General features: G+C 39.1%; 1 protein-coding gene across 2 annotated transcripts in view; it reads left to right on the top strand.

Annotated features, from left to right (window-relative positions):
* GRM1 (glutamate metabotropic receptor 1) overlaps positions 1 to 22,698 on the top strand; it is a 434,859-nt gene that overhangs the window by 299,308 nt on the left and 112,853 nt on the right. For both annotated transcript variants that reach the window (XM_036769302.1, XM_036769303.1), the window contains exon 3: positions 10,227 to 10,462. In XM_036769302.1, coding sequence (XP_036625197.1) covers positions 10,227 to 10,462 — 236 coding nt within the window. The remainder of the gene's footprint in view (positions 1 to 10,226; positions 10,463 to 22,698) is intronic.

The following is a 22,698-nucleotide window of genomic DNA, read 5'->3' as shown; positions in this document are numbered from 1 at the left end:
TTCTGGGCTTCATTTTTTTTTACATGTAAGGGAATGGGACAAGGTGGCTTCTATGAGTCCCTCCATTTCTAAATCCTCTGATGCCAGTGTAACAATACTTTTGGCAAAGTCGGGATTTTAGGGGCCAAAGTTGCTAAAGATCCTGGGAGTTGTTTTTCCCAATATATGAAGGGAGTAAGCTAATGCAAGATCAGGCCTGGAAGGCATGATTCTCTCCTCTCTACTGGGTTTTGAAGAATTGCTTGAGGGAGAGGAGAAGAGATAAAAAGAGAGAAGGGAGGAGTCAAGACTTTTCCCAAACACTTGTAACCATAGTGTGACCTTGGTGGCCAGTGGCAGTGACATCTGCAGCTCTCTTCCTCAAACCCAGACTTCCTAGGAATACTCTGTCAGGTGAAAACTACAGGGACAAGTGGTGAGGTATTTGCAGGTGTTCATTCAGGTGGCTGGAGAGCTGAGGAAAAACCAGAAACAAGACTTGGTGGTCCTTAACTCCAGCCCCTGCACTAATACTTCTATAAGCCTTGTATAACTGGTTCTAAAGAACAAGAACTCTTAAGGCTAAATGGACGAAGGTCACTTTCACGTTTTCTAGTTGGAACCTGGGCATTTTGCATACTTCTGCTTAGAGATAACTATATTCTGCTTAAAGATAACTATAGATTAATGAAGAAAATTCTAATGGCAAATTACGTGCCTATAGAAGGGGCAGAACAAGAGCTTTGAAGAATAGAACCATTTCTTCTTCACAAGAAGAATACATATTGCTAGACTCTCTGTGGGACTGACTCGACACAAGTTGGATAAAGAAAGATTCTGGAAGCTGCACATCCTGTCCCTGATTTCCACCTTGCATCCCTAGAGATTTCAGGAAATTTCTCCTTGGGTGAGAACAGGGGACCACTTTTGGTTTGAGCTATCTTTCTCCAAGCAAGAGATTTATTTACTCTATTTTCTGGTATATTCTAATCTGTATGACTGGTCAAGTTTCGGTTTACTATTTGAATGGATAAATGGGTTTACTAGCTAGTTCCTATTTGTGATGGTCGCATGCATAACTAACATTTGGTGGGGTAGGCATCAAAATGGCAAGTATAAGGTGAAAGCTGAAGACCAGGGAAGTAGTTTTTTTGTTTTGAGCCAAAGTTGCACCCCTTGACCAGCAATGGTTAGGGGTGCAGATAGATATAATTCTGATCTTGTACGTCTCTAGCAGATAGATATAATTCTAATCCTGTATGTCTCTAATAATTTTCCTTGCAGAAGGATGGGTAGGATCCCAAAAATATCTGTCAGTGTCTTTCATGAGCTACATTTAAACAAACCATATTTATATACACATACCTTACATATTTATTCTAATAGAATTGCAGGAAGACTGAACAGTATCCCTTCTTAGGTTTTTTAAATCATCCATTAATTCACTTGCTTAAGTCTGGATAGGATTGATTTGGATAGCTATGGGTTATTGAAGCTTCCAAAACCATTTACTCTATCACTGGAAGCATTTGAACAGAGGCTAGATGACTATATTGGGGATGTTGTAGATTCATGAGTAGAAAGGAAGATTGAACTAGATAAAATCTTTTCTAACTGTAAGAGCCTATGATTCAATAATAATAATTTTAAGTGTCTACTGTATATAGAGCACCATGCTAGGCCCTAGGGCAGATACGGAGCTTAGATAATGTTCCTCTTGCCTAAGGCAAAGATAATGTTCACTTTCCATCATGACCATTTTCAATACATATTGAAGTCACTAGTAGTAGAGCCAGAATGGAGAGCTTTTCTTATTGTTCATGGCAAAGGAGACTTAGAAGCTGCTGGGTGATGGAAAAGAGGGTTTTATAATGGGCATAATAAGACATTGTGGAAGCAGAAGAGAGCTGGAAGGAACCAGGCAGCAGGTGGGAGTAGGGGCTGCTGTATAAAACTGCTTGGGGGGAAGTATCATAAGGAGACAGTGGAAGGAGATTTCTCATATTTGTGAAAAACACCAGCAAAATGTAGCTGTTTGTTAAAGATTCATCCTGTTCTTCCACAATATATAGCTTTATTTGTACACCTCAGAAGGAAAATGGAAAGCACGTTCCAGGAACAGATTGTGCAGAAGTGACCAGTAGGTGTGCGATGTGCTGCCACCTCGTGACAGCTTTGAGCACTGATACTAAGGGCAGTTCAACAACTCAAACCCTCAAAAAGTAATCTGGTCTCTTAGATGGGTGATTTGTTAACATAGCCCTCTAACAAGACTTTGTGGGTCAAATTTTCTATAACAATTACTAGCACAAAACTGTTTATACAGTCACATACACACATACGCATACATGTGTATATGTACGTACATACATACATACATACATATGTTGTTGTTCAGTCTTCGCTGTCATGTCCAACTCTCTGTGACCCCCTTTTCAGATTTTCTTGGCAAAGATACTGGACTGGTTTGCTATTGCCTTCTCCAGCTCATTTTACAGATGGGAAACTGAAGTAAACAGAGTTAAGTGACTTTCCCAGAGTTACACAGCTAGTAAACGTCCGAAGTCAGATTTGAACTCAGGAAGATGAGTCTTCCTGATTCCAGGCCCAACACTCTGTCTACTATGCTACCTAGCTGCCCACATACATGTGTTTGTGTATGTGTGTGTGTGTATGTGTGTATGGATATAGATAAATATACATACACACGTATATATGAGTATATACATGTATATATACACAATATACACATGTATGAGCATATACACATATGTGTGTCTATATACATATATACGCACACACATATGTATGAGTTGCTATTCATCCTTTATTCTCAAAGAAGACCAATGAGATCACCAGTAATGTCTTGACTTATGTGTGAATTAGATTTAAGAGAGGCTAAGTTATTAGTCTCCTCCCGAGTCCAGTGGCAAGTCAAAAGTCAAGACAACTGGAGATGGCCCAAGATGCAGTGAGTCTTTCCCAGGTCTCAGTTTATCTGAGGTAACACCCATTCAATTACTAAAGGCTGGGTAAGAATTGAGACAAAGATGGCCTATTTTACCATTACAAAAAATATTAATCTGGAAAGGGAAGAACTTCAAAGTTTCTGGCCAGAACTGAAAACAATGGCTATTTTACACTCATTTTAAACCATCAAAACACATACACACACATACATACATACACACACTTATCAGAGGTTCTTAACTAGGGTTCATGGACCCCCAAGGAGTCAGTTTATGAATAGATTTCAGGGTCTCTGTGAACTTGGAACTTTTAACATTTTGATGACCATATTTCAGTATAATTGATTTCATTTGTAATCATGTACATTTTATTTTATGCATTTAAAAACATCATCCCAAGAAGGGTTTGGCTTCATCAGATTGCCAAAGGGGTATATGATACAAAAAGGGTTAAGAAACTCTTATCTGAAGGCAGCTGGCTCTCTTTTTATGACAGGACTTAATACAATGAAATCATAGCACAACAAAAGTATTAGCCCTAGAGAATTCTTTGCAAGAGAATTTGATTTATATTCCTTTTTCTCTTTTTTAAAAAAAATTAAGTGTCATTTATTCATTAGCAAAACATGATGCTCGTTTCCTTGGTAGTATGTACTAGTCACCACTCTTTTGATACTCACAACAACCCTGAGAGGTAGGTGCCATTACTATTCCAATTTTATGGATAAAGAAACTGAGGCAGACAGAGATTAAGTGACTTGCTCAGGGTCACACAGCTAATAAATATCTGAGGGCAAACTTAAATTCACATCTTCCTGACTCCAGGACCAGCACTTTATCCACTCCAAGAAGAGGCACCAGAGACAGAGATATTGGAAGATGTGAGCAATATAGCAAATTTAGTTGGCAAAAACACTTGGCTTGATGTTTAAGTGAAAAGAGAAAAGTATTAGGAATCATCTCCTTCTAACTAGTTGGTAGCTAAAGACCACCAGCTGCACTTATTTTTATTACCCAAAAGTCAGCTTTGGGGCTTGTAACAACAATGTTGCTTACAGCTGCTGTGGGGGTGTAAGACCAATAACACTGGCACACAGGAGAGCCGCTAGCACAGTTTCTTTGATCTGCTTTTCTAAAGGAAAGAAACTCAAAAGGAGTCAACAATCTTACTTTAATCAAACATATACATCATTTACTTAGTTCAGGGGAAAAAATCAGCACTCTGAACTTCAGAGAAAATACAAACAGAAATTACAAGCAGAGAAAATAACACAAATCAACAGACAGGGCTTCTAGCTGTCTGACCATTATATACATACATAGTTACCAGAGAGAAACACCAACATCTATGTTTTTCAAAGCCCGGGGGCTCCTTAAAGGCTACCCAGAGTCTCATCTGGCCATGTCACACAAACACTCTTCCCACGAGTAAGCCCTCAAAGCAAAATGCTTACCTCAGAGTACAACCCTTGTGACTTAGGCTTTCTTGTGACTTAAGCAGGTCATCAAAGACTCTTGATTCAATCAAAGGCAAAACTCAACTAAAGGCAAAACTCAATCAAAGGCACTTGATTGCCTTATTGCTGAGAAGAACTAGAACTCCAAAAGAAAAAAAACAGTAAAAAATGTCCCACTTTGTTTGCCCTTACAGGGCTGCTAACACTGTCTACTTGATAAAACATAAACTCTTTAATTTAAGATCCAATACAGTCGATCTAACTCTAGCTTAATTCTCCCTCATTATGTCACATGACTTTCCATCACATACTGTATACTCCATCTAAACTGTATTACTATCCCTCAAATTCATAAAGCCCTATCTGAAGTCTAAGCCTTTGGCTCCCTTGCCTGGAATGGACTCACCTTATTTTTGTCTTTTGAAATTTTTGCTACCTCGAAAAGAGCTACTCTGAATGTCTTTGTACATAGGGGTCCCTTTAGTCTTCCTGAGATCTCTTTGTGGTCATAGGCTGAGTCATAGTATTGTGGGGTCAAAAGATAGGTATGATTTAGAGATGTAGTTTGAAATTGTTTTCAAGAAAAATTAGCCCAATTCATAACTATGAAGTTCATTTTCATGGTTTCTACTGGTTTTAAGACAGTGCTAGGAAAACTGAATGGGGATCCTTTTTGAGGTTCTTGAAATAAGACAATAATTCACTTTCTTGAGTCTAGAGAAGATTCCATGTGGTAGCTATAGGCTCCTTGAGCTGGCACAAATGCCGTTCTTTATCATCCCAATCTTTATCACTGGAGATATTCAGATATTCAGTAGTTATATGACTAGGTCAAGGAGGTTGTGGCTTTCTGTACAGAGACAGACGTTGGACCAGACTACGTAAACTATGTTGTACTATTAAAATAAATGATTTTACATCAACAGTCATTTATTATACATATATAGGAGACAGAGTACTCTGCTAAGCTCTAAAGGAGATTCAAAGTTTAGTTAACACAGTCTCTCCCTTTATAGAGCTTACAGTCTAGCAGGGCAATATAATTACTGTATAATTAGTATATGTAATATGTAATGTTGCCATGAATATTTTGGTGTATGTGAGAACTATCTGTTTTTTACTTCCTTGGGGTACATGCCCAGTAGTGTAATCTCTGGGTCTAAGGGTATAGAATCTATATTATACTATTATAATGTGTACATACATACATATGTATATATACTATACAATCTATTCCATAGATATTATAGTAACTTTCTTAGCATAATTCCAATTATTTTCCAGAATAGTTGTACTAATCATATGCTTGACTTCAAGTAGCATCACCAGTAGTGACATTTCCAATCTTTTTCATCTTTGCCAATTTTCTGGGTGTAAGATGAAATGTGAGTTTTGCTTTTTCATGTCTCTATTAATTATTTGGAACAAAGTTTTATATAGTTAATAGTTTGCGATTCTTCTTCGGGAAACTGTTGGTTCATTTCCATTGAGGAATGACTCTCAGAACACTCAGTAATCTTATGCTTCCTTTTTTACCACCCCACCTTAAAAAAAATGCCCTGAAATCTAAGCTGTAAAATGAAATGTAAATAAGCATCATAGTAATCTCATTTTATGTATTAAAATAAGTGATTTTTTTACTTTGGTAAATAGAAGCAAAATAAATTCCATAAGGTATTAAGCCCTGATGTGGGGGAGGGAGAAGAGTAGAAAAGTACTTGAAGCTTAAAATTGACCTGGAAAATAAATATATTATCTAATGAGTTTCTTTGACTTTTAAATGTTTATTCTTAAGTGGCACTTCCTGGAGGCTTAAATAAATGAGGACATCTTTGCTCTCTATAATGAAAGTCAGGGGCTTAATAAGTGGTATAAAGAGACTAAAGCATGACTTTTAATTGGCATCCTCCTACAATGGAAAAAGATGGATTTGGAGTCAGAAGAAATAGGCTCAAATCACAGCTTTGCCATTTTCTTACTACCTGTATGACCTTAGACAAGTCCCTTAGTTATATTGTACTTGAGTTTCTTCAACTTCAAAATGTGGGGATCAAGTTAGATGAACTCTAACAATCCCCTCCAGCTTCATATATATATAAGCTCATGAGTACCCTGGAGCACAGCCATAATAGCAAATTTTATGCCTTGGACAAGTAGAACATGACCAGGGAAAGTATTCTGAAATGTACCTTCAAACAGTGCTGGGGATGCCATTGTGAATATCAGGAGAGATGAGCTAACATAGGGTACAACCATATGACAGCTTCCTTTTTAGCTAATTATTCTTGCCAAACAGGCACTAAGCTTCTATGCTCCTGTCACCTTCTAAATGTAAGTGACTGAGATAAAACCCCAGTCACCCTACTCTAGTTAAAATTTTACTCTATTCCCAGAAGTCTTTCAAGTGAAATGGTCAGGATTCTATCATGAATATTTCTTCTGATGTTAGGGAGGCACTGTATGTAGTGTAATGGAAAGAAAGCTGGACTGGAAAACAAAACCTGGGTTTTCATCTCTCTTCTTTTACTTACTATTTATATAACTGTGGGCAAATTTCATGTGCCTAGGTTGAGTTTCTTCATCTGTAATATAAAGCAGGTAAACTATATGAAGCTAAGGTTCTAGCTACAATATTCACAAGTCTACAAATAATGAGTTGGATCAGATGAGATCTTGTCCAGCCCAATGGCATGCATTCACTCACATGAACTGCTCTGCAGCCTGGAACATTAAAAGACAAAATGTCTACCTAGAAGGTCAGGAACAGGTATGTTTTTAGAATTTACCAATGCCCATTAGTTCCCCTAATTGGAAAACATTCGTCCCCTTGATTTCATATAAAAGGCAGCATGTTAGTCATGTTGACATACCTGGACTTGGCTCAGTTCCCTGCCCAGGGAGAAACAGAGAGATTAAGTGCTTTTACTGAGAGAGGATAGAAGGTATGGAGTAGCTTTCTTGAAAATTAATGTATCTCTTCTGTAGATTAATCAAGTCAATTCAAGACAAAGTTCGGTCTGGGTCATGTGTTCACTTGAAGGAAGCTGCAGACTCTTCCATCACAGATGACAGAGAAAGTTCCAGAATATGGCTACTCTCAAAAAACTTGCCCAGAAAGTTGAATTAAAATGAAATCCAAAGGAGTCACTAAATTCTCAACCTAATAAAAAATATTGAAATGGCCTTTATCCTGCAGAAAACAAACATGTTCTGCTCTTATTTTAGCCACCTTATCTTCAGGGACAGAGGAATTTGTTTTCATCTGATGCTGTCATTTTGAATTGGCCTCAAAATGTAGGAAAGCATTGCTCATTTATAAGAGGCATTTGTTCCCTTTCTCTGAATTCCTAGGAGCAAAAACATTGGATAGCATTGGCAGAGGTGATTCAATTTTCTTCCCCACCATGGGGCAGCTCTCAGTTTGTCCTTGATTGAAATTTTTCTCCCAATTTCAATAGTAAGAGTTATTGGAACCCCAGTCTTGTAATTTCCATCCCTGGAATTATTTTTGTGGTTATTGACAGAGATAATGACATATATTCATTCATCCATCCGTTTATCCATTCAATAAATACTTATTGGACATGTGCTAGGTACAAGGCACTGCATGAAGTCCTATGTATAGTTCACAATTTTCTGTCCCTGAAGATAGACTGTTTGCCCAATTATCTCTACCAGGCAAACAGTGGGAAGAACATCCATTTCAGGACACTGCATACTTTCCAAGAGGGAGAGGCCTCTGGTGTTTGCTTCTTTCAATTAATCAATTATTCAAAAAGCATCTCTTCTATGGCAGGCACTGTACTGAGTACTAGAGATATAAAGACAGAGATGATGTAATATAGGATAAAGCTAGAAAGTTAAGTTGGAACTGAATTATGAAGAATGTTAAATTCTAAACAGAGTTTATATTTAATTGGGTGTTACAGGAGTCTATTGATCAATTCTATTGATCATATAATCAGACTTATGGCCTAGTTATATCATTTTGGAAGGCATGTACAAGATGTATTAGAGACAGGAAAGGCTTGGAACGGGGTAGGGCAATTAGGAGGCTATTGTAATAGTCCTAGCAAGATGTGGTAAGGACCTAAATAAAGGTGGTGGTCCTGTGAATGATGGGAGGGGGACAGATGCATGATATGTTATGAAGCAACAAGGCAGCAGCTAACTGGATATATGGAATAAGGAAGAGTAAGGAGTCAAGATTGACTCTGAGACTGTAAAATTGGGTGCCTAGAAAGGGTGGCAGTAGGTGACTTTGACAACAATAATGAACCTGAGAAGAAAGATAGGTTTTGGAGAAAATAGAATGAGTTTTATTTGGTACAATATAAATTTGAGATAACTACAGAACACTTTGTTTGACAAGACCAGTAGCCAGTTGGTGACACCAGACTGGAACTCAGAGAACTTAGGATAGGCTATATATATATATATATATATATATATATATATATATATATATATATATATATATATATATCAGAGTGGACAGAAAACTAGGCCTGGAGTCAAGAAGACCTGAGTTCAAATGTAGCCTTAGACACTTACTAGCTGTGTGACCCTGGGCAAATCATTTAACCTCTATCTGCTTCAGAGACAAGAGAGAGCAGTATCAAGAAAGCCCAGACAGGAGAGAGTGGCCAGGAGAAAAGCAGTGTCAAATATTGCAGAAGAGAGGTCTTGCATGGGACAAAAGAAATACATTTGCTTTTCCATTTTCTCCCACCTTGACCCCTACCCCAACCCCAGATTATCCCGAACCATTAAATTAATGGCATATGCTGATTCTGCCTCTCTCACATCTTTCCCTTTTTCTAAATTCATGGAGCCTCTACCTTCATTATCTCTTGCCTTCATGATTCAGCGACCTCTTAATTGGTCTTCCTGCTCCTGTTCTCTTCTCTTTCCAATCCATTACCCACCTAGCTGCCAAATTTTTAAACACAGATCTGACCATGTCACCTCAATACTAAAAAAACCTTCAATGGTACCCCCTGAAACTTGGCTCCCGTGCACTTTTACAATCTTAGTCAGCCAACTCCTTTATGCATTCTCGGTCCTAGTAAAACTAATTTATGACTTCCCATCTCCTGTCTCTATATCTTTGAACAGATGGTCCCCTATGACTGGAAATCACTCCCTCTTCACTTCTGCCTCTGAGAATTCTTAGCTGCTTCCAAAGCACAGCTTATAGGTCACCTTTTACTCAAGGCCTTTCCGGACTTGTTTTTTTTTCTCTTGAAATTACTTCATTTATTTTGTATTATGTATTGTATCATGTATTTGCTTATCTGTCAACATAGTAGAATGTAAGCTTCTTGAGGTCATAGCATAATACACCTCATACATAGTTAGCACTCAATTAATGTTTGCTTCATTTTTTAAAATTTTATTGGCTACATTCCTTTCTTCAGTTTAGGAGTTTCCTGCTTTGTCTCTGCCAAGCACCATTTCCAACTCTGGTAATTACTATATTCACTTTCATTCTGTCTTTGTGCTGACTGTTCATCACAAGGGGAACCACGCAAGAAAGCGTGTGAATGGCTCAGTGCAAACTCGTCTACACTGATGGAAAAAAAACCACAAAACAGTGCACAGCAGGTGTCTAAGTGAAGGGGTAGATTAGCAGCTCCAGCCACACAGACAAAGGACAGATCATTAGACTTTCATGTCTACTGATGGTATAAATGGATCAGCTCTTTGTGTATCAGCTTGCATTCATTGGATCGAATTGCTAAGTGTTCTCTTTCATACCTAATGCTCTAGCGTGTATGGATGCATGATTGTTTATTTACTTTGTGTCTTTCCTTTTCAGTGATGGCTGGGCAGACAGAGATGAAGTCATTGAAGGCTATGAAGTTGAGGCCAATGGAGGGATCACCATAAAGCTCCAGTCACCAGAGGTCAGGTCTTTTGATGACTACTTCTTAAAATTGAGACTGGACACCAACACTCGAAATCCATGGTTCCCTGAATTCTGGCAGCATCGGTTCCAATGTAGGCTTCCAGGACACCTTCTGGAAAATCCCAACTTTAAAAGGATCTGCACAGGTACCTCATTCTCAGAAAGAAATTTAAACCAAGTGTTATTAGTGGAAAGTATGATGGTAGCAGAGTCAAAGGTCAAATCCTTGTCTTCCTCCATTTAATGACTACAGCAAGGTACTAGCATGTACTTGTGCCGTAATGATGCACAGCTATTGTGGATGGACCATCTCGACTGGATACAAATAATAGAAAAAGATCATGGGATCACAGACTTAGAGCTAGAAGGAACCTTAGAGATGTTGAAGTACAACACCATCATATTACAGATAAGGAAATTGAAGAACAGGGATTAAATGGCTTACCCAGAGTACCACAGCTAGTAAGTGTCTAAGGCCAGGGTTTGAATACAGGTTTGCGTAATTACAAGTCCAGTGCCCCATTACACCATGATGCCTCCCATTTGAAGTATATACAAATAAGTAAAAGGAAAATAAACAAGTATTCTAGGTATCAATTATAATATACACTTAAGGCAAGGCTACAAAATTAATCACAGTAATCCACAGAATTTTTTTTGCCGTTATAAACATAAGCAAAACGCATTATATTCAGTCTCTTCTGTCCCCATTCCTCTTAACAACCTCTTTTAAACCATTGTAAAGGTGGAGATGGGAGAGGTGGAGAGGAAGGTAGAGAGAAAGCCAATGTAATAATGAGCTAGATTATCAGCCTTGGTAGGGTAGATGGGAAAAATCAATCCATTTTTGTGAGTTTTCAACATGCTCTCGATGCTGTGTCAGTTCTAACTCCATATCTATCTTACATACATAGTTTTGTACATCTATAAACCAAAAGGAGCTGAGAAGACATTTAGTTCAATCCTATGATTTTATAGTTCAGGAAACTTGAGCCAGAGAGGTTAATGATAGCTAATAAAAACTAGCATTTATATATTGCTTTAAGGCTTACAAAGCATTATATGAATATTATCCCTTGTGATCCTCACAATAGCCCTGTGGGGTAAGTGCTATGATTATCCCTATTTTACAGATGAGGAAACTGAGGCCAAGAGAGATTAAAGGATTTGCCTGGGGTCATATAGCTTGTATCTGGGGCAGAATTTGAACTCAGGTCTTCCTTTCTCCAGCACTCTTACTCACTCTTCCAAGTGACTTACCTAGGTTTGCACTGGAAATAAGTGGAAACATCAGGACTTGAATAGTCAGGTCCTTGGACACTTAAACCAGCCTTCTTTTCCTTTCCCCTATCCCCATTCACACAGTCACCACCTTCATTCATACCCTTCTCACCTCTTGCCTGGACTATCATAACACCCTCCTGTCTAGACTCTTGGCTTCCAATTCATCTTCTGAAATAAAATAATCTTCCTAAAGTATATGTCTGAAAATGTTACTACTCAAGTAGAAACAGGGTCTCCATAGAATTAAAATACACATTCCTCAGCCCTTCACAGTGACTCCAGCCTTTCAGCCCCATGCCACATCATTCCCCTTCCCATGTTCTTTATTACCATCAAAGTGGCAAAATGGCCAGCTTGATGTTCCTCTAATGTGGCATTCCATCTCCCGACTCTATGCTTTTGTGCAGACTATGAGTGAACCTCACCTTCACCTGGTAGACTTTCTAATTTCTCAGCTCCTGTGAGAAGACTTTCCTCATCCCTTCAGTTGATTATATTCTTTCCCTCTTCAGATGATCATGTATCTACTTAACTATCTATATACTGGATGGGCCCACATATGCAGCTGTTTGATGTCACTGGAAGACAGGCTTTGTATCCCTTGTGCTTAACATGGTGCCTCACATATATGCTAGGCACTTAGTAGTGCTTGTCATGTTAAACTGGCCTATAAGTGGAGTGACCGTTACTAAGGACTCCTTCATTCACTACCAGCCTCTAACAACCCACAGCTCCAAGGAAATTCTAAGAGCAATTTGGGAGAGTAATTCTGATCAAGTTTAAGCTGAGATATCAGTGAAATTCTTAGGGTATCTAGGCTTCTTTGGTTATACTAGAGCCCAGTGTCAGACTTTTTGTTTTAATATTACATATTTGATCATTAGGAAATAAGCATTTTGATATTCCCCACACTTTTTTCTATGTTATCTGGGTAGCAAAGATCTCCTTCATTATATCACTTTGTAGTTTAGTCATTTGTAGTACAGTCCAGCTCTTCATAATCCCATTTGAGATTTTCTTGGCAAAGATACTGGAATGGTTCACCATTTCCTTCTCATTTTACAGATGAGGCAACTGAGGCAAACAGGGTTAAATGACTTGCTCAAAGTCACACAACTTGCAAGTGTCTGAGGCTGGATTTGAACTCAGGTCTTCCTGTCTCCAGGCCCAGCCTTCTTTCCACTGTGCCACATAGCCACCCCATTATATCACACAGTGGCCCAAAGTCAGACAGCAGTGCCAGAAATACCCATCTGTCTTAAAGGATTCTAGCCAGTGTCACATTAGCTATGGAAACTGAGATGACAACCATTTACTCACAAAACCACTCATTGACTCATTAGATTTTTATCAAGGTGTGTAGAGGATACAAACAAGCATAATCAATGATTCTCAATCCCAGGGAGCGCATGATCCACTTGAGGAGACAGAAAATAACAGTATAAATCATGTAACAATGGAAGACAGATATAAACCACCTCCTATTGGCAAGGCACTGTGCTAGGTTCTGGGGCTCGAGAGACAAGAATGAAATAATTTTTGACCTGAAGGTGTTTCTATTCTATGAGGGCATACAATATATACGCAGATTAAAAAATGCAAGACAATGTGAGGAAGAATGGAGTACTTTGCACTGTGGAGATAAGGGAAGACTTCATGGATGAGCGGTCACCTGAGCTAAAGTTTGAAAGAAGGCAAGGATTCTGGGAGGAAAAGATGATGAAAGAGGGTTCTCCAGGGGGAAAGGGGATGGGCATGCAAGTGCGTGTGGGCAGATGGAATGTGGACTTTGTAAAAGAGTTCAGTCTGGCTGGAATGTCAAGTATATAATAGGGAATTATATGAAATAAAGGTAGAAATGTAAGTGGGAGGACATTATGGAAAGCTTTAAATTCCAGGCTGAGGGGTATGTATTTTATTTTAAAAAAATAGGGAGCCAGTGGAGGTTTCTGAACATAGAGTAACATAGTAACAAACAAACACATAAATAAACAAAAAAACCTTGAGTTTTACATAGCATAATTCGGCATCTGTGTGCAAGATGGATTCAAAGGAAGAGACTGGAATCAGGGAAACCAACTGGGAAGCTATTACAATAGACAAAGGAGGAAATGATGGTCTAAAATAGAGGGATGATCTTGTGAATATAGATGAGGGGATGAATGTGGAAACAGAATCAGCAGGACTTGGCTACTGCTTAGCTATGAAGTACGAAGGGGATGAAAAAAATCTAGCATAATTTTAGGATTATCAACAAGGGTAACCTTGGGGACCGGGGTGCTCTCAACAGAAACTGAGAAGTTTGAAAGGGTTGTGGTTTTGTGGGAGAAGACAATGAGTTTTATTCTGTACATTCTGAGTTTTAGATATTTCTCCATGTGGAGAAGTCTAGTAAGGCAGATGGAAATGTGGGCCTATAGTTTAAGGTAGAGAATAGGACTGGATATATAAATTTGAGCATCATCTGCATTGAAATGATTATCAAACCCATGAGTAGAGGACACAGTACAGAACTCTGGGAGAAGGACCAAAAAAATGGATGGTGAACCATCAAAGTAGACTGAGAGTCATCAGACCACTTAAGGTAGAATTTGGAGGGAGAAATATTACAGAAACCAGGGAAGGAAAGAGTACTGAGGAAAAGGGAGGGATTCAAAGCTAGGGATGATTAAGAATGATGATTAAGAAAAGCCCGTTGGATTAGCAGTTGAGTTGATTGGAATGTGAAAGAGTAAACTTGGAAAGAGCAGCATCCGTAGATTGGTGGGATCAGAGAATGGATTTCAAGGGGTTGAGAAGTGAATATATTGTGAGCAAGGGGAGGCAGCAAGGTTTTACTTTATACAAGTATATTTCTGTACAAGTCCCTCTTTCTAGGAGCTTTGTAATGAATGGAGGGAGAAATAATGGACAACAACTGAGATGAATGGCAAGGGCAAATGAAGGATTTTTTAGGCATAAGGGGCACTGGAACAGGTTGTAGGTAGCTAATAAATAGGGAAAGATCGGTGATGCTGCAAGAGGTGGAAATGTGACTAATGACCTAACATTCTTTACTTTTCTTTCCGCTCACGATGAAAGTTTAGCAAGCCTTTTGTTTTTTTGAGTTTTAATGCAATTCGATAAGACTTATACTGCACTACCAAGAGGAATGTGATGGGTATTTTCACTAGCGTGGGCTCATCTTCAGCTACATTTTCTAGATTTCCAAAAGTTGGGCTTTTAATCATTCAATTATTATTGACTAACACCTGCTGTGTGTTTAGCGCTATGAAAGCTCATGAGGGAAGGGAGAAGGGACACAGGAGAAATAAAAGAGATACTCCCTGCTTTTAAGAGGTTTACAACCTAACCGGGAATATGAGATCTTTGAATTTTCAGCAAATGGTCCTTCAGATGAAGGCCAGTCGATGCTTCTTATGGATATTCCATGAGCCCCAGAGAGGTTAGGAACTTGCTCAAGGTCACGCAGTCAATTTAGTCTAAAACACAGATCTTTGGACTCCTCCCATGCAATGTTCTTTCCACTATACCACCCTGCTATTATCCTTAACATATGAGCATATTCTCTAATTATTTCACTTGTTTCAACTTTGTTTTCCCCACTAGATTGTAATTGTCTTGGAGGCAGAGACCTTGTCTTAGACTTATCTTGCAAACTTCATAGCCCCTGGTACAATGTTGGGGAAACTGTGGGGTGGTGTGTGTGTGTGTGTGTGTGTGTGTGTGTGTGTGTGTGTGTGTGTATTCCCTCTACCATTGTAGGCCAGCACCTGCTCTGGGGCACTAAGAAGTCAAACACATATTAATGCTACAGAAATACTAATTAATTCATTTATTAAATTATAAGTCAGTAAGTTGTGAGACATTGGGAAAAACAGCAGATTTAGTATCTGAAGACCTGAGTCCAATTTATCACTTAGTGACTGTGTGAATATGGCCAGGTGATTTAAACCCTCTGTGCCTCAGTTTCCAAATTAGTAAAATGGGCGTCATTGCTAATTGCTCTACCTGCCTACCAGGGTTGTTGTGGAGATCAAATGAGATAATGAGATTCGTTAACCATCTCGCTGCTCTATAAATTTCAGTTATTCTTAAAATCATCATTAGGCAGCAGCTTGCTTCCCTACTGTATTTACATTTCTTCAGAATATGCTTGTTTGTTACTTACAACTCTCAAAGTGGTATTAGAGTTTTCACTGGGTGTCATCACTGACCACCCTAGTCTTTTCTATGAAAGAATCTTGGAAGCAAATCTCAATACTTGTCTAAAATGCTGAGGCATTGGGGTGGTGCAGTGGATAGTGCTCTGGGGCTTGCTAGCTGTGTGACTTTGGGCAAGTCACTTGACCTGCCTGCCTCAGTTTCCTCATCTATAAAGTAGGGATCATAATAGCACCTAACTCCCAGGGTTGTTGTAAAATTAAAATGAGATAATGTTTGTAAAGTGATTTGCAAAGCTTAAAGCTCTGCATAAATGCTAGTTATTATTAATTATTATTATTAAAAGCAAAAACACCTGTCAACTTGGGAAAAGAAGAATAAAACAGATCAACAATAAGAAGCCCTATTGTCAAGGAGGGATAGACTGCACTGTTTAAATACTGGGGATTTCTACTTGTCATGCCACTCCAAAGCAACAAGGTTAAATGTGAAAGCAGCTAAGAACAATAATAATAATTAATGCTTCTGTAGTGCTCTAAGTTATACAAAGCACTTTATATGTATTGCCTCATTTAAGCCAAGCTTGAGAGCTAGATATCACAGGGATTATCATTACCATTTTATTCAGGGGGTAACTGAGGCTCAGAAAATTAAGCCACTTGCTTGTAGTCATACAACTACTAGACTCACAGAATCTTAGATTTGGAAGGGACTTTGGCAGCCATCCAGTCCAACCCATATCTGAAAGGAATGTCTACTATAAGAGCACTGGCCCTAGAGTCAGGAGAACCTGAGTTCAAATCTGGCCTCAGACACTTACTAGCTGTATGACTACTATATGTCTACTATAAGAGCACTGGCCCTAGAGCCAGGAGAACCTGAGTTCAAATTTGGCCTCAGACACTTACTAGCTGTATGACCCTGGGCAAGTCACTTAACCCTGTTTGCCTAAAAAAAAAGGGAATGACGGCTGTATCATACAAGACAGGTGGTCATCCACTCTCTGCTTGACAGTCTGCATTAAGGTGAATAAGCATCAATTCCAAGCAGCTGTTTTACTTCTAGACAGCTCTAATTACGACAAAGCTTTTTACTGACATCGAGTTGCCTGGGTACAGCTTCTACCCACTGGTCCTGGTTTCTACCTCTGAGACTAAAATTGAACAAGCCTGACCTACTCTTGCTAATCTATATTTTAAAGCAGAATTCTGACCCAGCTCCACCTGCCACCCCTTATTACCAACTTTCACCCACTGATTCTGGTTCTGCCCTCTGGGGCCCAACAGATAAACCCTAATCTAATGCTACTAAAATTTTAATGCAGGCTGGATTCAAACCCAGGATTTCTTGCCTCTGAAGTCCACCTCAACTTGTGAGGATCATAGTTTGTCTGAGTTTTTTCTCACCCAGTGCTTAGCATAGTGCCTGGAGCATAGTAGGTGCTTAATAAATGTTTTTTGATTGATTGATGGACCACAGGCTATTGGAAATGGAAATATGTTTGAATTTTTTGTCATAATTCATGCTACAAAGCCAAGCTTAGCTAATGTTTACATGTATATTTGTGCTAATGTCCCATTTAAGAAATTAGCTTTGAAGCAAGGCACCTAAGCCATATATTTACTATTTTTCCTGAATCAAGGAATAGCCTACAGTTCTCACATTTACTATATCACATACACACACACATATATATATGCATATATATATACATATATATATGTATATATATATATACATATATATGTATATATATATATACATATATATACAGAGAGAGAGAGAGTAGAACAGTAACTAGCAGTTTTTCATATCTGGGGTAAGCGATGCAAAATTCATTAGGGCACCCAGTATGAGACATATTGCCAAATGGGCATTTTAAGAGTAGAGTGTGATGAGACTCAGGAAAACCACACCTTGGAGGATAGTGCAGGGTTTGATGAACCCAGATCATACTGGTTTAGGAAAGCCAATTGTTAATGTTTTTTTAGTATGAGAATTTATATCTTGGAGATTGGCAAATGCTACAGATCAAGGCTTGATTTACTGTTTGTTGATTGAGTATATAAGGGAAGTAATCATTTAAGAAAGTGACAGAGAAAATGTTAATACTGCAGATTAAATTTTAAAAATGTATTGTGAGTACATTTCCCCCCTCCAAAAGAAAAGATCTGGTTGTTAAATATTGACCAACACACCCCTGGTTGCTCACTTCAGTGGGCAGGGACACAAGAAAAAGTGGGCAGAGGAGGAGGAGGGAAGCAAAGACCACCAACTAACACCACAAACAAAAAAATGGCTTCCTATTTGAACTTGATAACTATATGCTAACTAAGCTCAGTTGTTTTTAATCTGTTGCTGTTAGTGCACTTGAAATTTAGGTGCTTTGGGTCAAAGACCCCCGTACCTTAACCTATATAGACAGGCAGCGCATCTAGGTGGCACAGTGGATAGAGTGCCCAGTCTGGAATCAGGAAGACTTGTCTTCATGAGTTCAAATTGTTATAAATATACTCATGTTGTCTAGGAATAAACAATACTCATTTGGAAGCCAGGAAGGTTTTAATTATATTTTCCATTTATCCGTTCTGAGTAAATGGGTGCATCCCCTGAACAGAGTACAAGGGAGTACAGGGACTCAGACAGATGCCAGTCTTTTTATTGACTCCTGATTCGAAGCTCCTGCCAGGCCCTTCATTGGCCAGGTGTAACCCCCTGACTGCCGGTCATGCCCTCCTCAAATGGCTCATTTAAGAACACGTACAAGCCTCTCACCTTTCACCTGACCAGAAGCCTGATCTCTGCTAGATCACAGCTCTGATTAGAACTGTTTGTAACCAGTCACCTGATTTACATTCTGCTAAAGCTGGGGTGGGGAGAGATACTGTCAATTTTGTGGAAACAAAATTGCTTCCACCATTTTTCACAAAATCCAGCCTCAGACACTTACTAGCTGTGTGACCTTGGGCAACTCACTTCACCCTGTCTGCCTCAGTTCCTCATCTGTCAAATGGGTAGAGAAAGAAATGGCCAACCACTCCAGTATCTTTGCCAAGAAAACCCCAAATGGGGTCACAAAGAGTTAAGACTGAAAAAAAACTCAAGAACGAAAAATATAAGCAATCTTATTTTGCTATTCTATTCTCAACAATTGCTTTATTTAGTTTTTAAAATGAATATTGAAAATTGTTTTTGCATATAATTGGGGAAGAATAAAATACTAAATAAATTTTTAAAAGAAAAAACAATCATTTTACTTGTAAAAAGGGCTACAAAAACCACACTGCTTCGGGATTTATTATTTCAGATATCATTAGCATTTATTTGAGAAGTTTGAATATCAAAGACTACTTACTGCACAGTTCCCTAGTGCACATATAAACATTTGTTAAGAATAGGTGTGAAGTAGAATTAACCTTTCTCTACTTTTAATAGTTAAAATTTCCATCATTTATTTTTGCCTTCCTTAATTGGGTCACCTCTGATGTTTTACAAAGTTTTTATATTGCATTTAGTTTCTATGGAAACCTTTATTGGGTTTAATCTCAAATGTCACCATTTAAATAAAGAGTATTTGCATGGGAGTCTCAATTTGATTGTTAAGGACCCTGAGCCCAGATTGAATAATTTGGGAATCAAGGTGGCTAATTAAAAAGTGGTGAGAAAATTTCTCCACCCTCTTGTCAATTTGTCCTATTCTCTGACAAAGAGAATATCACTACTTAATTAGTTGAGGATATCAAGGGATTTGGAGAGAGAGTGTTGGCATAGTGCTGTCTGACCCTTCAAAGTCTAACTTCTAAATTGGTCACTTTAGGATAGTCTAGCACATGTCCTACTAAATCCTATCATTCCTGACTCTCCCTCCTCCTTCCCCCTCCAGTTCACCTTTATGGTTGCTAAGAATATTCATTGACTTACAGCATGGCATTGTGGATAGAAGGTTCATTTTGGAATCAGGTTGTCCCCTGCTCCTGCTGTTCGTGGACAAGTCACTCATCATCTCTGTGCCTCAGACATCTAAAATTATTAAGTTATAGAAGAGCTGGTGATTTGTTTTTAAATAACCAAGAAATCTCAGTACTTCACCATTGCCATTTCTGGGTTCATATGGTTCTCTCCTCTCAGGAGGATTAGAACAAGACCCAGGCTTGCCCTCTTGCATTGTGGTCCACCGTCTCATAGCTTTTGCAGCTGTGTACCTGTTCTTCTTCCCTCTCCAATGGATGTGGTGCTGTCCAAAATGACCCGATCTCTCTTCAGATCCCACCTCAGACATGCTAGAGTGGCCCTGGGCAAGTCAATTAGCCTCTCTTAGCATCTGTTTCCTCTTCTGTAAAATGGGGACAGTAATAGCACCTATTATGGACATAGGTGCCATTATTATTATAATTAATAATACTATTGCTAATAATATTAATATTAGATTAGATAAATGAAAAGCACTTTACAAACCTTAAAGTGCCATATAAAAATGAATTGCTATTATCATTACAATTAATGAGTCTTGGTCCAACATTTTTATGTAGCACTTTCCAAAGACTTCCCCCCTAGGACCACATGTTTCTTTCTCCAGGAACATGACAACAGCTTTACCCAGTTGCCATCAATCAGGTCATGTGGCTCTCATCTTTCTTGGGGTCATGTGGCTAAGAGGCACTGCCACTGCCTAGGCATAGCTACCATTGATGGATCCCTGGGAGAAAGACCCTGTGGATGAACAGGCTTCTCTCCATCTACTCATCCCCATTCCCTCCTCCTGATTCCATGGATTCAGTTGGCTCTCAGCCCTCCTAGTTCCAGTCAGTTCTCAGCAATCTGTCTGGCACTGCTCCCTTTTATAGAACAAATCCAAAGGGTTCAGCTGAGATCACTTATAGCTCTAAATCAATTAAACTATCACTGAATGACGAGATTTAATCACTCCTTCTCAATGAGTCATAGATGGACTGATCAGTCACAGAAGAATACACTGTACCTTGACCCCAACATTGTGATATCATTGGTCCTCTCTGAGTACAGAAGATGAACAACAACAAACAGATGGTGCTCCTAGCATTTCTATCCTCAGTGATTCCATTTTGTTGTCAGTGAGTATCCCATACCTTCCATAGAGAGAGATCATCTACATCTCAAACAGGTCCCTCTTTCCTCAGTCTTGTTAGGTTGCCCAGACTTACTCCTAACTGGTCTTTTTTTTTACCAATCCTGTGATTTCACTGGTATAGCAAACTAGCTCTACCAACCCCTCTTACCCATGAGTTAACTACAGTGCAGTAACTTGTCCAAAGCCCAAGGTTGCAAGTAACAGAGCCAGGATTTGAATCTAGGTTTTCTGACTCAAATGCTAGACTTTTTTTCACTATGTCACCCTTCTTTTCCTGAACTTGGAGACAGTTCAAAGGGAAGGACAACAATGAAAATAAAAGTGTTCAAAAAGTATATGGAATGGTTAAAGGAAATGGAATTGCTTATCCTACAGAAGAGCCAAATGAGGGAGGATCTGAAATCTTATGGAAAATGATAATTAGCCTATCTTTATTTCCACCCAAGTCGTACTACTTAAGCCACTACAAAATGATGAGTTTAGCTTAGGTATAAAAGATTTCCTGGTGGCCAGAGTTGTTCAGCCTTAGGACATGTCTCTAACACAATCTGTGAGATTCCCTTTTCTGGAGTTGGACTTCATCAGTAGTGGTGATGAAGATGATGATGACAGCTATCATTTATATAGTACCTACTATGTGCCAGGCACCGTGTTAAGCACTTAAAAAATATTATCTCGTTTGATCCTCACAACCCTGGCAGGTTGTTCATCCAAAAGGTCTTTCGCCCAGGGATCCATCAATGGTAGCCATGGCTAGGCAGTGGCAGTGCCTCTTAGCCACATGACCCCAAGAAAGATGAGAGCCACATGACCTGATTGATGGCGGCTGGGTAAAGCTGTTGTAGTGTTCCTGGAGGGAGAACCATATGGTCCTAGGAGTGTTGTACCTAAAAATGTTGTACCAAGACTCATTAATTGTGATGATAATAATAGTAATAAATTTTTACATAGCACTCAAAGATTTGTAAAGTGCCTGGGAGGTAGGTACTATTATCACCCCCATTTTGTAGATGAGGAAACTGAGGGAAATATAGGTTAAGTGACTTACTAGGATCACACATCTAGTATTTGAGGCTGGATTTGAACTCACATCTTCCTGACTTTAGGTTTACCACTCTATCCACTGCACCATCTACCTGTCTGTCAGTGTAGGCAGTTAGTCCTTTAACTAATTTAGTATAATCCAAGGAAAATTGAGGAGGAAGAAAAAAAATCCTGTCTTTTGACTCCCTGTCTACTCAAGTTAATTTAGCAAGCATTTTTAAGTGCCAGAGGCAGCTAGGTCACTGGGCCTGAAGTCAGGAAGACCTGACTTCAAATCTGGCCTCAGACACTTACTAGCTAGGTGACCCTGGGCAAGTCACTTAACCTCTGTTTGCCTTAAACTACTGGAGGAGGAAATGGCAAGCCACTCTAGTTTCTTTGCCAAGAAAGCACCAGGGACGGTATGGCCAATGGAGTCACAGAGTCAGACACAACTGAGCAGCTGAACAATAACAGCAACGTGTCAGGAATGGTGGCAGGCTCTACAGATAACAGAGAAAAAAACAACATTCTCTGCATTTGAGGAGGGGGAAGCAATACCCATACCAACAATTAATTAGGAGAAAGTACTCAGATACCTACATGCATCTACGCTCTCATGGATTTGAGAATTCCCTCCAGAGATGCAGATCACAACCCACCTGAAGATGCTCGTCTTGTATATCTTTTGTCCATGTCCTCCCAAGAGTTCACCAAAGGAGCTCCACCCAACATATGGAAGGCCCTTCTTGCTTGCTCCTCACATTACAGGTTAACAAGGTGTTACTCTGGCTTTCCCCCATC

This window comes from Trichosurus vulpecula, chromosome 7, assembly GCF_011100635.1.
Source record: "Trichosurus vulpecula isolate mTriVul1 chromosome 7, mTriVul1.pri, whole genome shotgun sequence".
Taxonomy (NCBI): domain Eukaryota; kingdom Metazoa; phylum Chordata; class Mammalia; order Diprotodontia; family Phalangeridae; genus Trichosurus; species Trichosurus vulpecula.
The sequence above is the reverse complement of the archived record's forward strand: the minus strand, read 5'-3'. Positions and strand labels throughout refer to the sequence as shown.